General features: G+C 39.1%; 2 protein-coding genes across 3 annotated transcripts in view; both read left to right on the top strand.

Annotated features, from left to right (window-relative positions):
- Positions 1 to 17,891, top strand: part of SEL1L2 (SEL1L2 adaptor subunit of ERAD E3 ligase) — a 92,645-nt gene that overhangs the window by 31,793 nt on the left and 42,961 nt on the right. For both annotated transcript variants that reach the window (XM_036009553.1, XM_036009554.1), the window contains 2 exons: positions 10,318 to 10,386; positions 11,482 to 11,559. In XM_036009553.1, the coding sequence (XP_035865446.1) occupies positions 10,318 to 10,386; positions 11,482 to 11,559 (147 nt within the window). The remainder of the gene's footprint in view (positions 1 to 10,317; positions 10,387 to 11,481; positions 11,560 to 17,891) is intronic.
- LOC114506370 (40S ribosomal protein S6-like) lies at positions 11,870 to 12,671 on the top strand. The gene has a single exon (XM_036009552.1). It carries the CDS (start codon positions 11,915 to 11,917, stop codon positions 12,662 to 12,664), a length of 750 nt encoding a protein of 249 aa, XP_035865445.1. The 5' UTR covers positions 11,870 to 11,914; the 3' UTR covers positions 12,665 to 12,671.

The following is a 17,891-nucleotide window of genomic DNA, read 5'->3' on the forward strand; positions in this document are numbered from 1 at the left end:
AGATACCGGAGTCCTGGGATGAGATATCTTTTCTAGATCCTGACTGTAGAACCCCATGGATCTGGGAAAGTAACTAAGATTCTTTTTTAAAGGGTTTTGCAGCCCTTGTCATTTTATAGTACCCATGTGCTCATAGTCACAAAGAAACATACTGTATTTCAATGTGTTCCCAAAAGCTAACAGTAGAAATTACTTCATTAGGCAGTTACATAAAAGAGTTATCTATTGTTACTTTCCATCTCACTTTATTTATTTATTTTTCTTTTTTATTCTTGTTCAATTACGGTTGTCCCCATATCCCCCCATTAGTCTCCTCTGCCATACTCACCCCAACCTCCCACATTCCTACCCATTGCCTAGGTCCATGGGTTCCTTATACATACATGTTCCCTGACTTGACCCTTCCCGTTCTTTCTCTTGTTATCCCGGACCCCGCTTCTTGTCATTGTCAGTTTGCTCTTTATTTTAATGTCTCTGGTTCTTATTGCTCGCTTGTTTGTTTTGTTGATTAGGTTCCACTTAAAGGTGAGATCATATGGTATTTGTCTTTCACCACCTGACTTATTTCACTTAGCATAATGCTCTCCAGTTCCATCCATGCTGCCACAAAGGGTAGGAGTTTCTTCTTTCGTTCTGTTGTGTAGTATTCCATTGTGTAAATGTACAACAGTTTTTTGATCCACTCATTTACTGATGAGCACCTAGGTTGCTTCCACCACTTGGCTATTGTAAATTGTGCTGCTATGAACATTGGGGTTCATAGGTTCTTTTGAATTAGTGTTTCAGGATTCTTAGGGTATAATCCCAGCTGTGGAATTGCTGAGTCAAAAGGCAGTTCCATTTTTAGTTTTTTGAGGAAATTCCATACTGTTTTCCATATTGTCTGTACCAGTCTGCATTCCAACCAAAAATGTACTAGGGTTCCCTTTTCTCCACAACCTCACCAGCACTTATTGTTTGTTGATTTGTTTATGGTACTATGTTGAGTAAGAGTGGAGAATGTGGACACCCTTGTCTTGTTCCTGATCTTAAAGGAAACACTTTTAGTTTTTGCTTATTGAATATGATGTCGGCAGTAGTTATTTTGTATATGGCCTTTATTATGTTGACTTATGCTCCCTCTATTCCCACTTTGCTGAGTGGTTTTTATAATAAATGGGTGCTGGATTTTATCAAGTGCTTTTTCTGCATCAATTGATATGATATTGTGATTTTGTCTTTTTTATTTTTGTTTTTAAATACGTTTTAATGATTATGCTATTACAGTTATCCCATTTTTGTCTCCCCTTTATTCCCCTCCACCCTGTACTCTCCCTTCCACCATCATTCCCCTACCTTAGTTCATGTCCATGGATCATATATATATAAGTTCTTTGGCTGTTCTATTTCCCATACCATTCTTAACCTCCCCCTGTCTATTTTGTACCAACTTTTATGCTTCTTATTCCCTGTACCTTCTCCCAAATTTCGCCCCCCCACCTTCCCACTGATCACCCTCCACATGTTCTCCATATCTGTGAATATGTTCCTATTAGAGTTGTTTGCTTAGTGTTTTTTTTGTTTTTGTTTTGTTTTGTTTTTTAGGTTTGGTTGTTGATAGTTATGAGTTTGTTGTTATTTTACTGTTCATAGTTTTTGAGATCTTTTTCTTAGATAAGTCCCTTTAACATTTCATATAAGGGCTTGGTGATGATGAACTCCTTTAAGTTGACCTTATCTGGGAAGCACTTTATCTGCCCTTCTATTTTAAATGATAGCTTTGCTGGACAGAGTCATCTTGGATGTAGGTAATCCTTGCCTTTCGTGACTTCAAATACTTCTTTCCAGCCCCTTCTTGCCTGTAGGGTTTCTTTTGAGAAATCAGCTGGTAGTCTTATGGGAATTCCTTTCTAGGAAACTCCTTTTCTCTTACCACTTTTCAGATTCTCTCCTTATCTTTAATCTTGGATAATTTAATCATGATGTGCTTTGTTGTGTGCTTCCTTGGGTCCAACTTTTTTGGGACTCTGAGCTTCCCGGACTTCCTGGAAGTCCATTTCCTTTGCCAGATTAGAAAAGTTCTCTTTCATTATGTTTTCAAATAAGTTTTAAACTTTTTGCTCTTCCTTTTCTCTTTCTGGCACCCCTGTGATTCAGATATTGAAATATTTAAAGTTGTCCCAGAGGTTCCTAAGCCTCTCTTCATTTTCTTGAATTCTCGTTTCTTCATTCTGTTCTGGTCGAATGTTTATTTCTTCTTCTGTACCAAATTATTGATTTGAGCCCCAGTTTCCTTCCCTTCACTATTGGTTTCCTGTATATTTTCCTTTATTTCACTTTGTAGAGCCTTCACTACTTCCTCTATTTTGTAACCATACTCAACCATTTCTGTGAGCATCCTGATTACCAGTGTTTTGAACTCCCTATCTGATAGGTTGGCTATCTCTTCATCACTTAGTTGTATTTTTTCTGAAGCTTTGATCTGTTCTTTCATTTGGGCCATATATTTTTTTGTCTTGGCATGCCTGTTATGTAGCAAGTGGGAGAGCCTTAGGTATTTGCCAGAATGGGGCAATTCAAGTCGCTACACTGTGGCATGTATGTGGGATTGGGGTCCAAGAGAGAACAATGCTGCTTGCTCGGCTTTTCGCTTTCAGTCACTTCCTCTGCTTCCTACCAGCAAATTGGGCCCTTGTGGTGCTGATTCCCAGGTGGGTAGTTTTGTGTACATTCTAGGACCCTGTGGGTCTCTCCAATTAACTCTCCTGTGAGGCTGGGAGTTTCTCCTGCTGCCTCAACCCCCACATGTGTTTTCAGTCAGAGATTTTGAGGATTTATTTCCCTGGGCATGAACCCTGGGTTGCATGGTCTGTCTCACTCCCCAATTGTTTCTTCAGGTTTATCCACATGCAAATGTTGGACTTCCCAGTCCACCTGCTACCACCTCGCCTGCCTGGGTCCTCCAGCTACCACCTTACTGTGAGTCCTATCCATCCCAGCTACCTCTCTCTGCTCCTCCTACTGGTCTGGATGAATGTTTCTTCTTTAACTTCTTGTTGTCAGACTTTCATACATTTCAATTTTCCAGCAGTTCTGGTTATTGTTTTGTTTTTAAATTTGTTGTTCTTCTTTTGGTTGTGCAAGGAGGCAAAGTGTATCTACTTACACCTCCATCTTGGCAGGAAGACCTAATCCTTTGTATTTCTGTGTTATCAGTTGTTACTTTCCTCTTTGGTTTCTGATTTTGTTTATTTAGGTTATCTCTCTTTTTTTCTTGATGTGTCTGTTTAATGGTTTGTCAATTTTGTTTATCATTTCAAAGAACCAGCTCATGGATTCATTGATCCTTTGAATTGTTTTTTGAGTCTCTATGCCATTTAATTCTGGTCTGATCTTGTTTATTTCATTTCTTCTTCTAGCTCTGGGATTTGTTTGTTGTTTTTCCTCTAGTCTTATAGGTGTAAGGTTAGGTTGTTTATTTTAGAGTTTTCTCTCACCTTTAAGTAGTTGTGTATTGTTATGAACTTCCCTCTCAGGACTGCCTTTGCTGCGTCCCATAGGTTTTAGTCTGTTTTATGTTTATTTTTATTTGTTTCCAGACATTTTGTGATTTCTTCATTGATCTCATTGTCGACCACTCATTATTTAATAACATATTATTCAGCCTCCATGTATTTGAATGTTTTTGAGGGGTTTTTTCCTTGAGGTTGGTATCTAGTTTTAAGCCATTGTGATCCAAGTAGATGCTTGATATGATTTCAATTTTTCTGAATTTGTTCAAGCTTGGTTTGCATCCTACCATGTGGTCTATCATTGAGAATGATCCGTGTGCATTTGAGAAGAATGTGTATTTTTCTTCTTTTGAGTGAAGTGATCTATAAATATCAATTTAGCCCATTTGACCTAGAGTGTCATTCAATTATGCAATATTTTTGTTGACTTTTTGTTTGGAAGATCTAGCCATTGTTGACAGTGTGATGTTAAAATCCCCCACAATAACTGTATTGCTGACTCTCTTGTTTAACATTCTCCCATATTTTCTTTATATACTTACAGTAAGTGTACCTCTATTGGGTGCATATATGTTTATAAGAGTTTTATCCTCTTGTTTAACCACTCCCTTAAGTATTATGTGGTGACCTTCTTTATCTCTTGTTATGGCCTTTGTTTTGAAGACTAGTTTGTCTTATATAAGTATTTCTACCCCAGTTTTTTAATGAACATTTGCACAGAGTATTTTTTCCATCCCTTCAGTTTCAGTCTATGTATATCTTTTGTTCTTTGGTAGGTCCCTTGTAGACTGCATATATGTGGGTCTTCTTTTCTTATCTATTCAGCTACCCTACATCTTTTGATTGGAATATTTAATCCATTTACATTTAAGGTTATTATTCATAGGTACTTATTCATTGCCATTTTTTATTCTGTTCCTGTGTTCCTCCCTCTCTCCCTCCCTCCCTCTCTCTCTCTCTCTCTCTCTCTCTCTCTCTCTTTCTTCTTTTTTTTAAAGCAGTCCCTTTAGCATCTCTTGCAGTGCTGGTTTGGTGGAGATGTACTCTTTTAGCCTTCCTTTGTCAGGGAAGCTCTTTATTTCACCTTTCATTTTAAATACGAGCCTTGTTGAATAGAGTAGTCTTGGCTGTAGGTCCTCACTTTTCATCACTTGAAACATTTCATGCCAATCCCTTCTGGCTTGTAGTGTTTCTGTTGAGAAATCAGCTGATGGCCTTATCAGAGCTCCTTTGTATGTTACTAGCTGTTTCTTCCTTGCTGCCTTTAAGATTCTCTCTGTGTCTTTAAATTTTGCCATTTTCATTGTAATTTGTCTTGGAGTGGGCCACTTTAGTGTAAGGTTCTTTATAAATAAAGTGAAACCCATTTTGCTGCCTAGCAAATTAAATATCAAAATACCTGGAAATAACTAGTTTGTTTGTTTTTTCTTCTCACTGTTGATTTAATTAATCTGTCATGAGTTGTCACCTCAAGAAATATTTTCAGCCCTCTTTCCACCACAAAATTCTTAATTATTGAAAAGTATTGTATACACAATACTTTTGATTATATTATCTTTCATTTCTACAAATACATTTTAATGTAATTTGCATTTCTAAATATATACAGATCAGAATGAATTGGATTAGAAAATATGGGTGTTTTGGTGTATATTACTAAAATGGATAAGGCATAATTAGATTAAACTTAACAGAAAAATAATATAAACATGTAAGGTCAACTGCTTTGTCTACCTTGCCACCCAGTAAAAAGAGCTAATATTGTCTTTTCCCAAGATGATTTATAGAGCCTAAGACAAAAGAAGTTTTCATAAATGTTTTTAGATCAATATATTTCTGGCATTTTATTCTAGAGGAAATGTTACAAACTGATTAAACTAGGAGTTTTCTTAGAACAAACAAAAAATGATGCTCATTTTTTTAAAAAAAAGATGTGTAATCAAATAATAAAACTTCATTTAGCATAATACCTAAGACATACTATATTTTATAACAAGACATCACCAATATAAGATACATTATTTTATGTTCAACTGAGAAAGAAAAAACACTGCAAACATAAATTGTATGATGCCATTGATGATAAGAAATGTCTTTATTAAAGGGGGATATGCATCTTAGAATCAGTAAAATATAATGGTAGGTACACAGTAAATCTATGAAGGATGGATAGATGGATGGAGTCTTAGTCTGTCTGAGCTGCTGTAACAACAATACCATAGAATGGGAGAGTTAAAACAATAGAAATTTACTTCTCACAGTTTTGGTGCCTGGACATCTGAGATCAGAGTGCCAGCATGATGCAGACACTGGCCCACAGTGTTCACGTCATTATGGATAAAATGACACATTCACAAGAACTACCGAGTCTGGTGGAGGAAAAGGGACAGCATGGTTTTTCTCTCAAGGGGAGCAAAAGCCTTGGCCCTTGCCGTAACCTGCCTTTATTGGGTTTCTCAGCACATTACCTGATGGTCCTCATTTACTATGCACAGGTTCACTTTAGGTAGTTACCTTTTACAGAAAACAAAGGAGCCAATGCCACTAATCACATCACAGAAGAGGAATATTTGCAAGTGAAAAGGCAAAAGTGGTTGAACTGGTTACACTCATCCTTGGAAGGTTTAGCATGGATTTTAGGAAGTTATTTTGCAGTAAATGTCCTCAATTCAGGGTGAGGGAGTTTTTTAGCAAGAGCAAGACTCAAAGTGGCCTAAGCACAATGCAGGCCTGATTCCCCATGAAAAAAAACCTGTCTGTGGGCATGGGTCCTGTGCATCTCCAAGTGGGATCTGGGCCCACACCACATAGAATGGTCTCCTACACCAGCATAGTTGGGTTAAGACTCTTTCAGTTTTCAGACTTCTCATTGTTTCCTCCAATAGCAGAAGGGATGAGCTAAATCTCTGGGGCCTCTTTTATAAAGGCACCAATCCCATTGATGAGAGCTCTGCCAATTACCTTTCAAAGGCCTCCCCTCTTATCACTTTGGGTATTAGGTTTTCAGTATATGAACTATGAATTTGGGGGGAACACAAATATGCAGGCCATGACAGATGAATGAATACTTGATCTTAACTTTTTGAAAGCAAGCACTCAGGTTGGCTCTTGCATATCCATCAAAACTACTTGCATGTTATTTTTATTTAGTGTTTAATAAAGTATTGAAGTGATAGCTTTATGGGCAGGTTAATTTAAATAGAAAGAAAAGAGAATGGAAATGCCAAGTAAGCCATGAATGTAGACGAGTATGGAACAGGGAATTTCAGAAAACCTCAATTCCTTTGGTCTTTATTGAATGGTTATATTGAACAATGGGGAAAGCGCCAAGATATTTGTTTGCTTCTGGTGAATAGATTATTATCTTTTAACAGTTCAAATCTAGTTTTCTAGAGTGAAATTTTTTTTCTATAACTCACTATGGCCATATTTGAGAGCCAAATTCTGAAACTGGACTTTGAAAATGATTTCATAGAATCATAATACTAGAGCTAAAATGGATCATAAAGATTAAAATGCAGTCCTCTTGTTTTAAAGATTTATACATTTATTATTAAATTCACAATTTATTTATTCATTCCAGAAATATTTTCTGAGTGCCTAACATATAGTAGACACTGTACTAAGTATAGAGGATTCAACATTGGAGAAGACAAACAGTTAAGCAGACAATTAAATCAATGAATGGATGGCATTATAAGGAAGGACAGAATACTCTAGGACCACACAGAAGAAAACATAAATGAGGAAAGCAAGGCCTGGAGATACTGTGATGTGCACAAATTATAGTAATCTAAGAGTATATTTGGATCTTGGCTCAATAGAGACATTCATAAGAAATAACTTTATTTTTTATATTGGCTCTGATAAATGTAATTTGTAAATCATACATTTGACCATACATTTAATTTATTTACTCATGTTTATAAATCTTAAGTGGCTTCTATATTCAACCAAATAAAATAAAAGTCATTAGCCTGGTATTCAAGATTTCTATTATATGGACCCATCATATTTTTTCAAGTCTTAGGTTTTAGATATTCTACTTAAGTCATACTGAAGAAATTACTATTTCCTGGACACACCTTGGACATTCCCATCTCCCTTCTTTACTCATGTTATTCTCCCAGCCTATGATAACCTCTATACTGGTAAATTTTCTCCATCTTTCATGAAACCCTTATCACTTAAGCCCTCTTTCTTTAACTGAGAAGGCTGAGTGCCAAGTACATGGGAATTGGGTTCAGGCTTTTTGTGGGACTCCAGTACCCTTAAGTGTCACTAAAAGGGCTTAGATATTAACAATACCTTCCTTATAGTGTCATTGTGAATATTAGTTAAGAAAAAACTTGTAAAATACTTATCACAGAACTGATTACAATATGTATTATTTATACCCCTCTAATTCTTGTTTGATGTTCCTTTTATCCCACCTATCACCTATTGCCTTGTTGCCATTTATATACATTCTTTTGTGGACACAGTGTTTTTTACCTATGAATCACCTATATTACCTAGCATACTACCATGTATACATCAGGTTTCAATGAAGCTTTGAAAAGATAAATGAAAAACAGAAGAGCCCTAGCTGGTTTGGCTCAGCAGATTGAGTGCCAGCCTGTGAACCAAAGCATTGCAGGTTTGATTTCCAGTCAGGGCACATGCTTGGGTTGCAGACCGGGTCCCCAGTTGGGAGGGGGTGAGAGAGGCAACTATACATTGATATTTCTCTCCCTCTCTTCCTCCCTACCTTTTTCTAAAAGGTAAAATATTTTTTTAAAAAAGAAGAGAGGAGATGGATGGACAAATGTATGCATGATATGATGAGGTCCAGCACTGGTGACATTTGTACTTATGTCTACAAGACAGACCTACTTAACTAATAAGCCTGTGGTTGTCAAATAATTTGGTAATATTTCTAGAGCGAATTTACAGATAAAAGAACTACCCACATTTCTTCCGTAGACAATTTCTTCTTTTTGGGAAGCAGCAGACCCTTGCACATCAGCCTAGTTAACGCTCTTTAAAGTGCAGAAGAGTTGTGTCCTAATAAGATACTTTGGAGAGTGTCTTCATTTCTCATTCCTGGGGCTAACGTTTTTTATTACTCCATATTGTGTCTGAGGAGAGCTTCTGGGAATTCAGGATGAGGCCTATGGAATGAAGCAGCAAGGGGCAGGGCAGACCTTATGTATTCTAGACTGAGAGTTTCATCTAATGTTATGACCTAGAGAGAATCAGAAGGTTTACTGGCATCCTTCAATTTGATTTAGAAAGAATTGGCCTCAAGTTCACCTCTACAGAAATATCTGGTCTCAGCAGGCAGACAGTTGTGTCTGGTTCTATTCACTCTGCCTTATAAACATTAAGATGCTACATACCTAATTATGCCAGTTGTATAAACTGTCTTATCAGTACATAGTGTCAACATAGATGTGTACTTTTTCAAAACAATGGACTGTTAGGTGTGCAGCTGAGATTTGTCTGTTCTCATTAAGTCATACACCCATCATGCCTTTCCAAATGTGAAAAGTCCTCACATTCTAAATATAATATAAATACACACACACACACACACACACAGGATCCAGTAGAAGTAAAGCTTGCTTGAGTATGGTTGGTAGGGTTTGTGACTGTCTCGCATGAGATGGATAGCAACTTGAACATTTTACCTAAAATGTCATATGGTATGTTTAAGTGTTATATTGTTATGTTACAGAATTAAATGCTTATGATTTTGTAATAAAAGATTTTGTAATAAAAAGGGGAGTTATTTGTGCTGGACTATATATATGTGTGTGTGTGTGGTCTCTAGGTTATATGTATTATACATACACATACACACACACAGAGGTATACACACACACACACACACATGCACATATATACTGAGGTCTGGCTAGAAGGTATCCAGACATGTAATATGAAAATTAGATATATTTACTGAAGAAGATACAAGAAACATTGTACATAGGACAATGATGCCTCAGTTCCCTTCAAAGTAAGCACATTGGGACCTCCCACAGTTCTCCCAATTGCCATCAGAACCCCCAACATATTTTCTTGAATCTCATCAATGGTCTGAAATCTCTTCCCTGTCAAAGGTGATTTTAGTTTGGGGAAAAGTCAAGTTTCAGGGCACCAGATCTGGGCTGTAGTGGGACTGAGTCACCTGGGTGATTAGATGTTTCACAAAAAAAACTCTGCCTGAGACGTGATGGGCATATTGTTGTGATGAAACTTCCAGTCACCAATTGTCCATAGCTGAGGCCTTCTGAATCACCCAAATACTTTCCACAGAAGAAGGTTCAAGCTTAACACACAATTTGATGCAGATTCGTGCTCTATTTACTAAGTCATTTTGAATGTGATGACCACACAGTTCACATGCTCACTCAGTGGCATCTACTTCCCCAACGGATTATTACAGGGAAGTCACCATTGTTCACACATGTGCATTCCAGTCCACTTTCCTTGGCAGCCAGGTTACATCAATGTTGCACACACCGTTCTCATTATATGAATAATGGCTGGACTTTTTCTGGACATACCTCGTAGATCCACACATACACATATATACAATATGTGTGTTTGTGTGCAAAGGTGTTTATATATATACATGTATATATAGTGTGTATATATTTATATATTCATTCTTCCACTGTTCAGTTTATGGCTCAAATAGCATTTGAAATACTGCCTTGAAGAAAGAGGAAATTTAATAGATTTTTTTTAATGCATGTTAAATGAAATACAGTTTTCTTTGAAAATCCATTTTGTATAATATGTTTATAACTGTCAATAATTCTGTTCCATTTCTCTCCAGAAAGCACTATACTACTTTTTAAAGGCAGCAAAGGCTGGAAGTGCAAATGCCATGGCATTTATAGGAAAGGTACATGCTTCATCTTGATCAATAACTTTCATTTTTTAAAAACCTAAGAAATTAATGGTATTAGTTGATAGAAGCCAATGTAGGCTATAAGGATGCAGGCCTCTTTCATGAAAGCAGCTGAGAGGAGCATTTGGCTACAAAATGAGGGTAGTATTCCTGAGATGATAGTTTTTTGTTTTTTTGGTTTTCATTTTTTAAGATTTTATTTATTTATTTTTAGAGAGGGTAGGGAGGGGGAGAGAGAGAGAGATCAATGTGCGGTTGCTGGGGGTCATGGCCTGCAACCCAGACATGTACCCTCACTGGGAATTGAACCTGCGACACTTTAGTTCACAGCCTGCACTCAATCCACTGAGCTACGCCAGCCAGGGCGCAAGATGATAGTTTTTAAAAGGCCCCAGAAATCAGCAACTTTCACCTGAGACACCAAAAGCAACCTTGAAGTACACCTGTCCCAGGGTTTCTGACTGAGTATAGCTCAGGTTCTCTCCCACAATCTTTCCCCCTGGCATGTAACAGGAGATCAGGGCTAGTTGTACATAACTAGCTAGTGAATTCACAGGGCTAGTGAATTGAAGACTGGTACATTCTTCAATTCAGTGAGGTGTCTCCTTCCTTAACTCCCAGAAGGAAACCCAGCTCCAGGCTGACCAAAGTCCACCCTTGTGTTCCTCTAGAAATGCATGTTCTTTTTTCTTCAAAGATCACTCCCTCTGCCAAGTACTGCCTTTGGCTCCCTGCAGCAAGCTTATATTTATTAGCAACCATGGGGATAAATGCCCTGTTTCCAGAAGTGCTACATACAGTAAATTTAGATGCTAGGAAATGTGAAAAAACACAAGTAGATCTCATGTTTTGGTCCTTGGGCAATGTCTCTCCAGAATGCATGTAGTAGATTGTTTCTTTAGTTTTCCCTTAAAAAAAAAATTGAAGTACAATCCATATGACATAAATTAGTCATTTAAAAGTGTATATTTCAGTGGTATTTACTACACTGACAGTGTTGTGCAACCTTCACCTTTATGTAGTTCTAAAACATTTTCATCACCCTCAAATTTCTTAGTTTTTTACATCCTCTTTTAATTTTTTTTCTAGATGTATTTAGAAGGTAATGATGCAGCACCACAAAATAATGCTACTGCTTTCAAATACTTTTCCATGGCAGCCAATAAGGTATGTACTTAGCCCATTTCTGCAAACACATGAAAATACTTGGCTTCTATTACATATAGACTTGTGCTGAAAAGTTGACTCCAAAGCCTCATGCCTGGCTAACAGGCCTAGGAGGACTTTTGTGTCCAAGAGAAGGAGAATATTGTTAACTATAAAATATGGGATTCAGATCACAGGGGAGACATGTCTTCTTGGTAAACAGAAATGCTAATGACTTGTGCTATCCTAGCAAAAGACCAGAGATAAGTTCAGCTCTCCCCTCTTCCATACATAGATGAGGCCATCTAACTCAGAAAACAAGAAATAAAATACAGCTCTTTTCCGTGGCACCTGGGAGGTGGTCAGCTGCTTCAAGATGAAGCTGAACATCTCTTTCCCAGCCACTGGCTGTCAGAAACTCATTGAAGTGGACGATGAACACAAACTTCGTACGTTTTATGAGAAGCGTATGGCCACAGAAGTTGCTGCTGACGCTCTGGGTGAAGAGTGGAAGGGTTATGTTGTTCGAATCAGTGGTGGGAACGACAAGCAAGGTTTCCCCATGAAGCAGGGTGTCCTGACCCATGGCTGCATCTGCCTGCTGCTGAGCAAGGGGCACTCCTGTTACAGACCAAGGAGGACTGGAGAGCGAAAGTGCAAATCAGTTCGGGGTTGCATTGTGGATGCCAATCTCAGTGTTATCAACTTGGTCATTGTAAAAAAAGGGGAGAAAGATATTCCTGGTCTCACTGATACTACTGCGCCTCGTCGCCTGGGGCCCAAAAGATCTAGCAGAATCCGAAAACTTTTCAACCTCTCTAAAGAAGATGATGTCCATCAATATGTTGTGAGAAAGCCCCTAAACAAGGAAGGTAAGAAACCTAGAACCAAAGCACCTAAGATTCAGCGTCTTGTTACTCCACGTGTCCTACAACACAAACGTCGGCATATTGCTCTGAAGAAACAACGTACTAAGAAAAATAAGGAAGAGGCTGCAGAGTATGCTAAACTTTTGGCTAAGAGGGTGAAGGAGGCCAAAGAAAAACACCAGGAACAAATTGCCAAGATACGTAGGCTGTCCTCTCTGAGAGCTTCTACCTCTAAGTCTGAGTCCAGCCAAAAATGAGGTTTTCTAAGAGTAACAAATAAATAAGGTTAAACATTAAAAAAAAAAGAAAAGAAATAAAATACAATAGATAAGGACAGAGGAAGGAAAAACTCAATCAATAAAGCAGTAACTTCAGGACAATAACAACCAAGAAATGCCCAGTTTTCTCCCACTGGACCTTGCCCAAAAGCTGGAAATGCCTCTGGCCCAAGAAGAAAGTTGTCAGAGAGGCAGGCAGGACAAGATGATTAAGAGCAAGGCTCTACAGACATTTGATTTGAATGCTAGCCCTGCTACTTACTAGCTGTGTGACTAGGTGGGGGGAGCTCCATCCCATGAAGCTCCCCCGGCAACCAGGATGAGAATAAGTCTACCAAGACATGATCTGCTTGGGGAGGAAAGGCTGACCAGTCTCTCAGAGGAGAAAGGCCTTGAGCCTCTTTTTCAGTGCACTTGTATTGGGTTCAGTTTGCACAGGAATACAGGGCATATACGTAAAGCTCATCAATCATTGTCAGGCAGTAATAATCAAGGAACAGATAACATTCAAAGAAGTATAAGGGCTTATTCTGAGTCAGGGTCAGATAGATAGAGTGACACCAAAAGGGCATAAAACTTTGGGAAAAAAACATTTTATGCTGGGACCCTTAACATTTAAATTGAGGGGATTCTTAGCAAAGCAGGTTTCACAGGATTTTATTCATTCTTTTTTAGGCCTGATCGCCCCACGAACCTTCTGTTCCAGCACAGGGCCACACTGCCTCCAGCATTGTTTTAGGTTTAAGTCAGGCAGGGGAAGTAAGGCAACCAAGAGATTAGGGGACTTTTTACAGATAGAATGAGGACTCAGGCTATAACAAAGCTGAGGGGTGAAGGTCTTTTGTCCCTTCTCCATAATCCCCTAAACCCTTACCTAATGGCTCCTTTGTGACTGTGCCTGTCTTAGGTTGTTCCTCCCTTGAGAAATCTTACTTGTCATTGACTATCCAGTCATCCTCCAGGGACCAAGCAGGGTGAAGTAAAGGGAGTAGGGGCTGTGCCCCTGCCAGGAGGATAAGTTTTATCTCCTTAGGTCCTAAGGTCTTTTTACTCAGCCTTAGCCATGGAGGGGTTACAGCTTCTGAAACCAGCAAGGGCAGTTTCCAACAACTAGGGACAAGTTACTTAATCTTTTTGGGCCTCAACTTCCCCAGTTATAAAATGGGAATAGAAAGATTTGCCTTGTATTTTTGTTGTCAAGATTGATTGAGTTAACATTTCTTTGCTTCCTATTGTAAAGTAGTTAAAGCACTGCCTGGCACATAGTAAGTTCTATGCATCAGTTATTATATTTGGCAGCCTGGGGTGAGTTAGAAAGAGTAAAATTCAAAGCCTATCCAAGGAAAAATGGATTTGGTATATGAGGGAATATATAAATGGTGTTATACTGAAGTTTTTGCTTGGTTGCTAGGTTCAGTGAGGCTGGTATCTCTCAGACAGAACATAGTAGACTACCCTGAATCTCTTCAGTACATAAAGAGCTCCTAATCACAACATTCATCAATTTAACATAGGTGAAAACTTTCTACTCCTGCACAACAGGAAACATTTTATTTTATTATGTCATACTGCAATACTAGCCGTAAAGATATGCTCAAATCAGTGAATATTATCAACTGTTCTTTTTTTTTTTGAAACCCACATGCTGCTCTTAGAGCTTATTTATAAACAACTAGCACTTTCATGCTGCTGCTATTGTGGCATAAATTACTGAGAAGACTGGTACTCAACTTCTCTCCCTTGTAAGTTATATGAAATTGTTGCTCAGCGAGACAGCTATCTGATGTAGCATTAGATGAGGGTGACAAGAAAGAGTCAACCAAAAAGGGGGTAATATAATAGGGAGATGTCTTGAATCTGGAAAATAATGCTGATTTGTCAGCCCAAAGGAATAATGCTAGGAAGTTGAGTGTGTAAATTAACCCAGGTCCCAAGCTATTCAGGGTTGTGTAATCAGCAGTGATCTAAGTTACTCATGTTCTAAACCTGAGCTACCTTCTTTTACAGAGGAAATCTGACATTGTATTTAAGGTAATTGCTCTGAATGGCATCAGGTGGACATGGTCACATATTCCTTTATCATGACCTAGACAATTTATGAGATTTCTCACTTGAGGTCACTATTAAAGTAAAAGGTTTCTGTCTTCCACTCTTTGCACACTCTTCTTTGCATACTCTTCTTTTAGTAATTTTTTAATTGCTTTTCAATTTGATTTTGAGTCATATCAGTACCAGGATGCAAAGATACAGACTTTATAACTCTTTTGTCTTTTTTTTACTCAGAAACATGAACATTTATCCTATGATACTGAGCCCAAATTGGGCTATATTATTCTTGTTTTCTCTCTCAAATCTATGAACATATCAGGTCCATTCTCATCTCCATACTTTTGTCCTTCCTTCTCCCTTCCCAGAGTCTCATATTCTGAATCTATTCATCCCCCAGAGCAGAATTTAATCCTCTCTCCCTCTACAAAGCCACCCTTACCCTTCTTGGCTCATGTAATCTTTTCTCTCTTCTGAACTTGCCCTGCACTCATGCTACATACTGCTAGAACTTTATTTCTTCTACCTTAGGGATTCTCCCCTACTTTCTGAAGACCATATTTCCTCAACTAGAGAAGGGCTACAGTCTTGGGTACATAGTAGGAGTTCATTAAATATTTGCCAAATAAATGATCCTATCCTCCCTAAGTTCATGTCAATTAACCTAAGCAAGGACTCTAATGTGGAAGTTATATTTGGGGTGATTGCTTACATAAACATTAAGTTTGACCCAGAAAGTGTTTTTAAAATTAAGGAAATTTCATATCAAAATCTGGATATCAAAATTGTCTTGGAAAATGGGAAAAACTGACCATATAAGGATGCCATTCCATGTAACAACTGCCTGAAGAGGATCCAAGATGGTGGCATGGTAAGTGGATGTTACACTCACATCCTCCCAGGGCCAAACTGGAACTATCACTAGTATATAGAACAATCATCCTGAACAACCAACTAAAGACTAGCTAAACAGAAGTCTTATAACCAAGAATTTACAGAAGAAGCCACATCAAGACTGGCAGGAAGGGCAGAGCCATGAAAAGGGCTAGCCCCACACCCATGTTCAGTGGCTAAAACTCCAGAGGTATATCTTGGCTGTAAAGTTTCCCCTGAGAAGCATGGAGTCTCAACCCCAAGGCAGGCTCCCCAGCCCAGAGTACAAGAGCCAGGAAGAGGAGCCCACACACTAGCTGGATGTGAAAATCAGCAGGGATTCTGTCTGCCAAGGAGAGATGAGAGTCTGCTAGAAACCCAGGCACCCTCTTAAAGGGCCAACATATAATACCCTGTTTGTAGCCACCACTCTTGGCTCTGGCAGAGGGAGGGCAGCTCATAACAGACTGTTGTGTGGGAATAAACTAGATTGTGTGGCTCAGGAAACAGAGCTGAAGGGAAAACTACCAGGATCCCTGTGCTGAGTCCCTCTCCCACACTGCCCACAGCTGCCATCTTTCTTGGGTTGAACACTCCCCTCCATAGGGCATCAGCCTGGAAGAATGCAATAGCCCCACCCTCTTGATTTGCTGTCACCCAACCCTGCTGAGCTCACACACTGCAGAGGAGTCAGGTTCCTGGACTTGTGGTGTAGAGGTCTAGGTAGACTTAGGTCATATCAGAGACTGAGCTGTGTGGCTCTGAGACACAGGCCACTCCTCTTCTTCCTGAGAGCCTGACTGGAGCTGATACCCCATGAGAGATTAACTAGCTCCACCATCCCAACTCCTTGCCACCTCACTCTGCTGGACTCAGGCTCTTGAGTAGGTATCAGCAGAATCCAAGACAGACTGAGTCTTGTGACTAAGGTGAGGGCCATTTTTCCCTCAAACTACTCCTGTGTAGAGTCCTCCCTTTATATGGCCAAATTGGTCTATTTGGGCCTGATAAGCTCTGAATGCCTCACTCTGATGACTACCCAAGACCCTTCCTCAACACAAAGGTCTGCAGGCACCTGGAAGGTGGCAGCTGGTGCTGGTATACTTTGGGACTTATTCTGAGTGGTCTCAGACCTAGCACTGGCACAGAGTTTGAGTCTGTATCAGTCTAGTGAACACCACTCACCCCTAGCTGGTAACTTACTGAGAATCTACCTCATACAACTCAAGTGCTGCCAGAGGCTCTTTCAGTGACTGAGCCAAATGGGTAGCTAGTGGAGGAAGTCAGAGGAAGATCTCAGGATGCCTTGGGCCTTTTGCTGATCTGCCCCCCCAACTTGGTGCAGGAAGCAGCCAGCTGTGGTGCACAGCTTGGCTCTTCCACTGCACACACAGGCCCAGAAATGGCAGCCATAAACTCTGGATACATTATAATCTGAGCAATTTTCTCAGGTGCAGTTACAGGAAGTCTCTGACATTGATCTGCACTGAATTACCTCTCAAGAAGCCCCCAAATCAACACATCCAGTAGCAGAATTCAGACAATATCAGAGCAGGGCCCAATTAGCTCCACAAGTGGCACAACCAATAGGAGATCTCAGCAGGCACCAGACCCTGCTGTTGATAATTTCACTTTGTGTGGTCAGCGCCCACAGAGTATCTCATAAACTAGTTGGGGTCAGTCCTCAGAGTCAGCCAGCCCTACACACAGAGGGGCAAACAGCAATCAAAACTCACCTACAATAAGAATGCACACATAGTACATTCCTGGAGACTGCACCACTGGGACCCATAAGACACCTAATATATAAGACCATCTTGCAAAGACTGGAAGACATAGCAGATCTACATAATACACAGAAACAAACACAGAGAGGCAACCAAAATGGAGAGACAAAGAAACATGCCACAAAAGAAAGAAAATAAAAAATCTTCAGAAAAATAACTAAAGGAAACAGAAGCAAGCAATAAACCAGATACAGAGCTCATGATGGTTATACAGATGCTCAAGGAACTTAGGAATGAATATCTTCACCAACATAAAAAAGGACATGTAAACCATAAGAAAGTACCAATCAGAAATAAAGAGTACACTATCTGAAATGAATAATACACTAGATCAGCAATTTTCAACCTTTTCTATCTCATGACACTCAAACTACTAAAATTCTGCAGCACACCAAATAATGTTATATTTTTGGCTGATATGACAAAAAAGATACAATTTTGATTCATTCACACTGGATGTGTTGGTGCTATTGTTGTATTGGCTGTTGCCACTTTTTTTA

This window comes from Phyllostomus discolor, chromosome 9 (genome assembly GCF_004126475.2).
Source record: "Phyllostomus discolor isolate MPI-MPIP mPhyDis1 chromosome 9, mPhyDis1.pri.v3, whole genome shotgun sequence".
Taxonomy (NCBI): Eukaryota; Metazoa; Chordata; class Mammalia; order Chiroptera; family Phyllostomidae; genus Phyllostomus; species Phyllostomus discolor.

Bases quoted from the DNA above. Each gene is read 5' to 3' on its own strand.
- LOC114506370 (XM_036009552.1), top strand. From the start codon at position 11,915: ATGAAGCTGAACATCTCTTTCCCAGCCACTGGCTGTCAGAAACTCATT.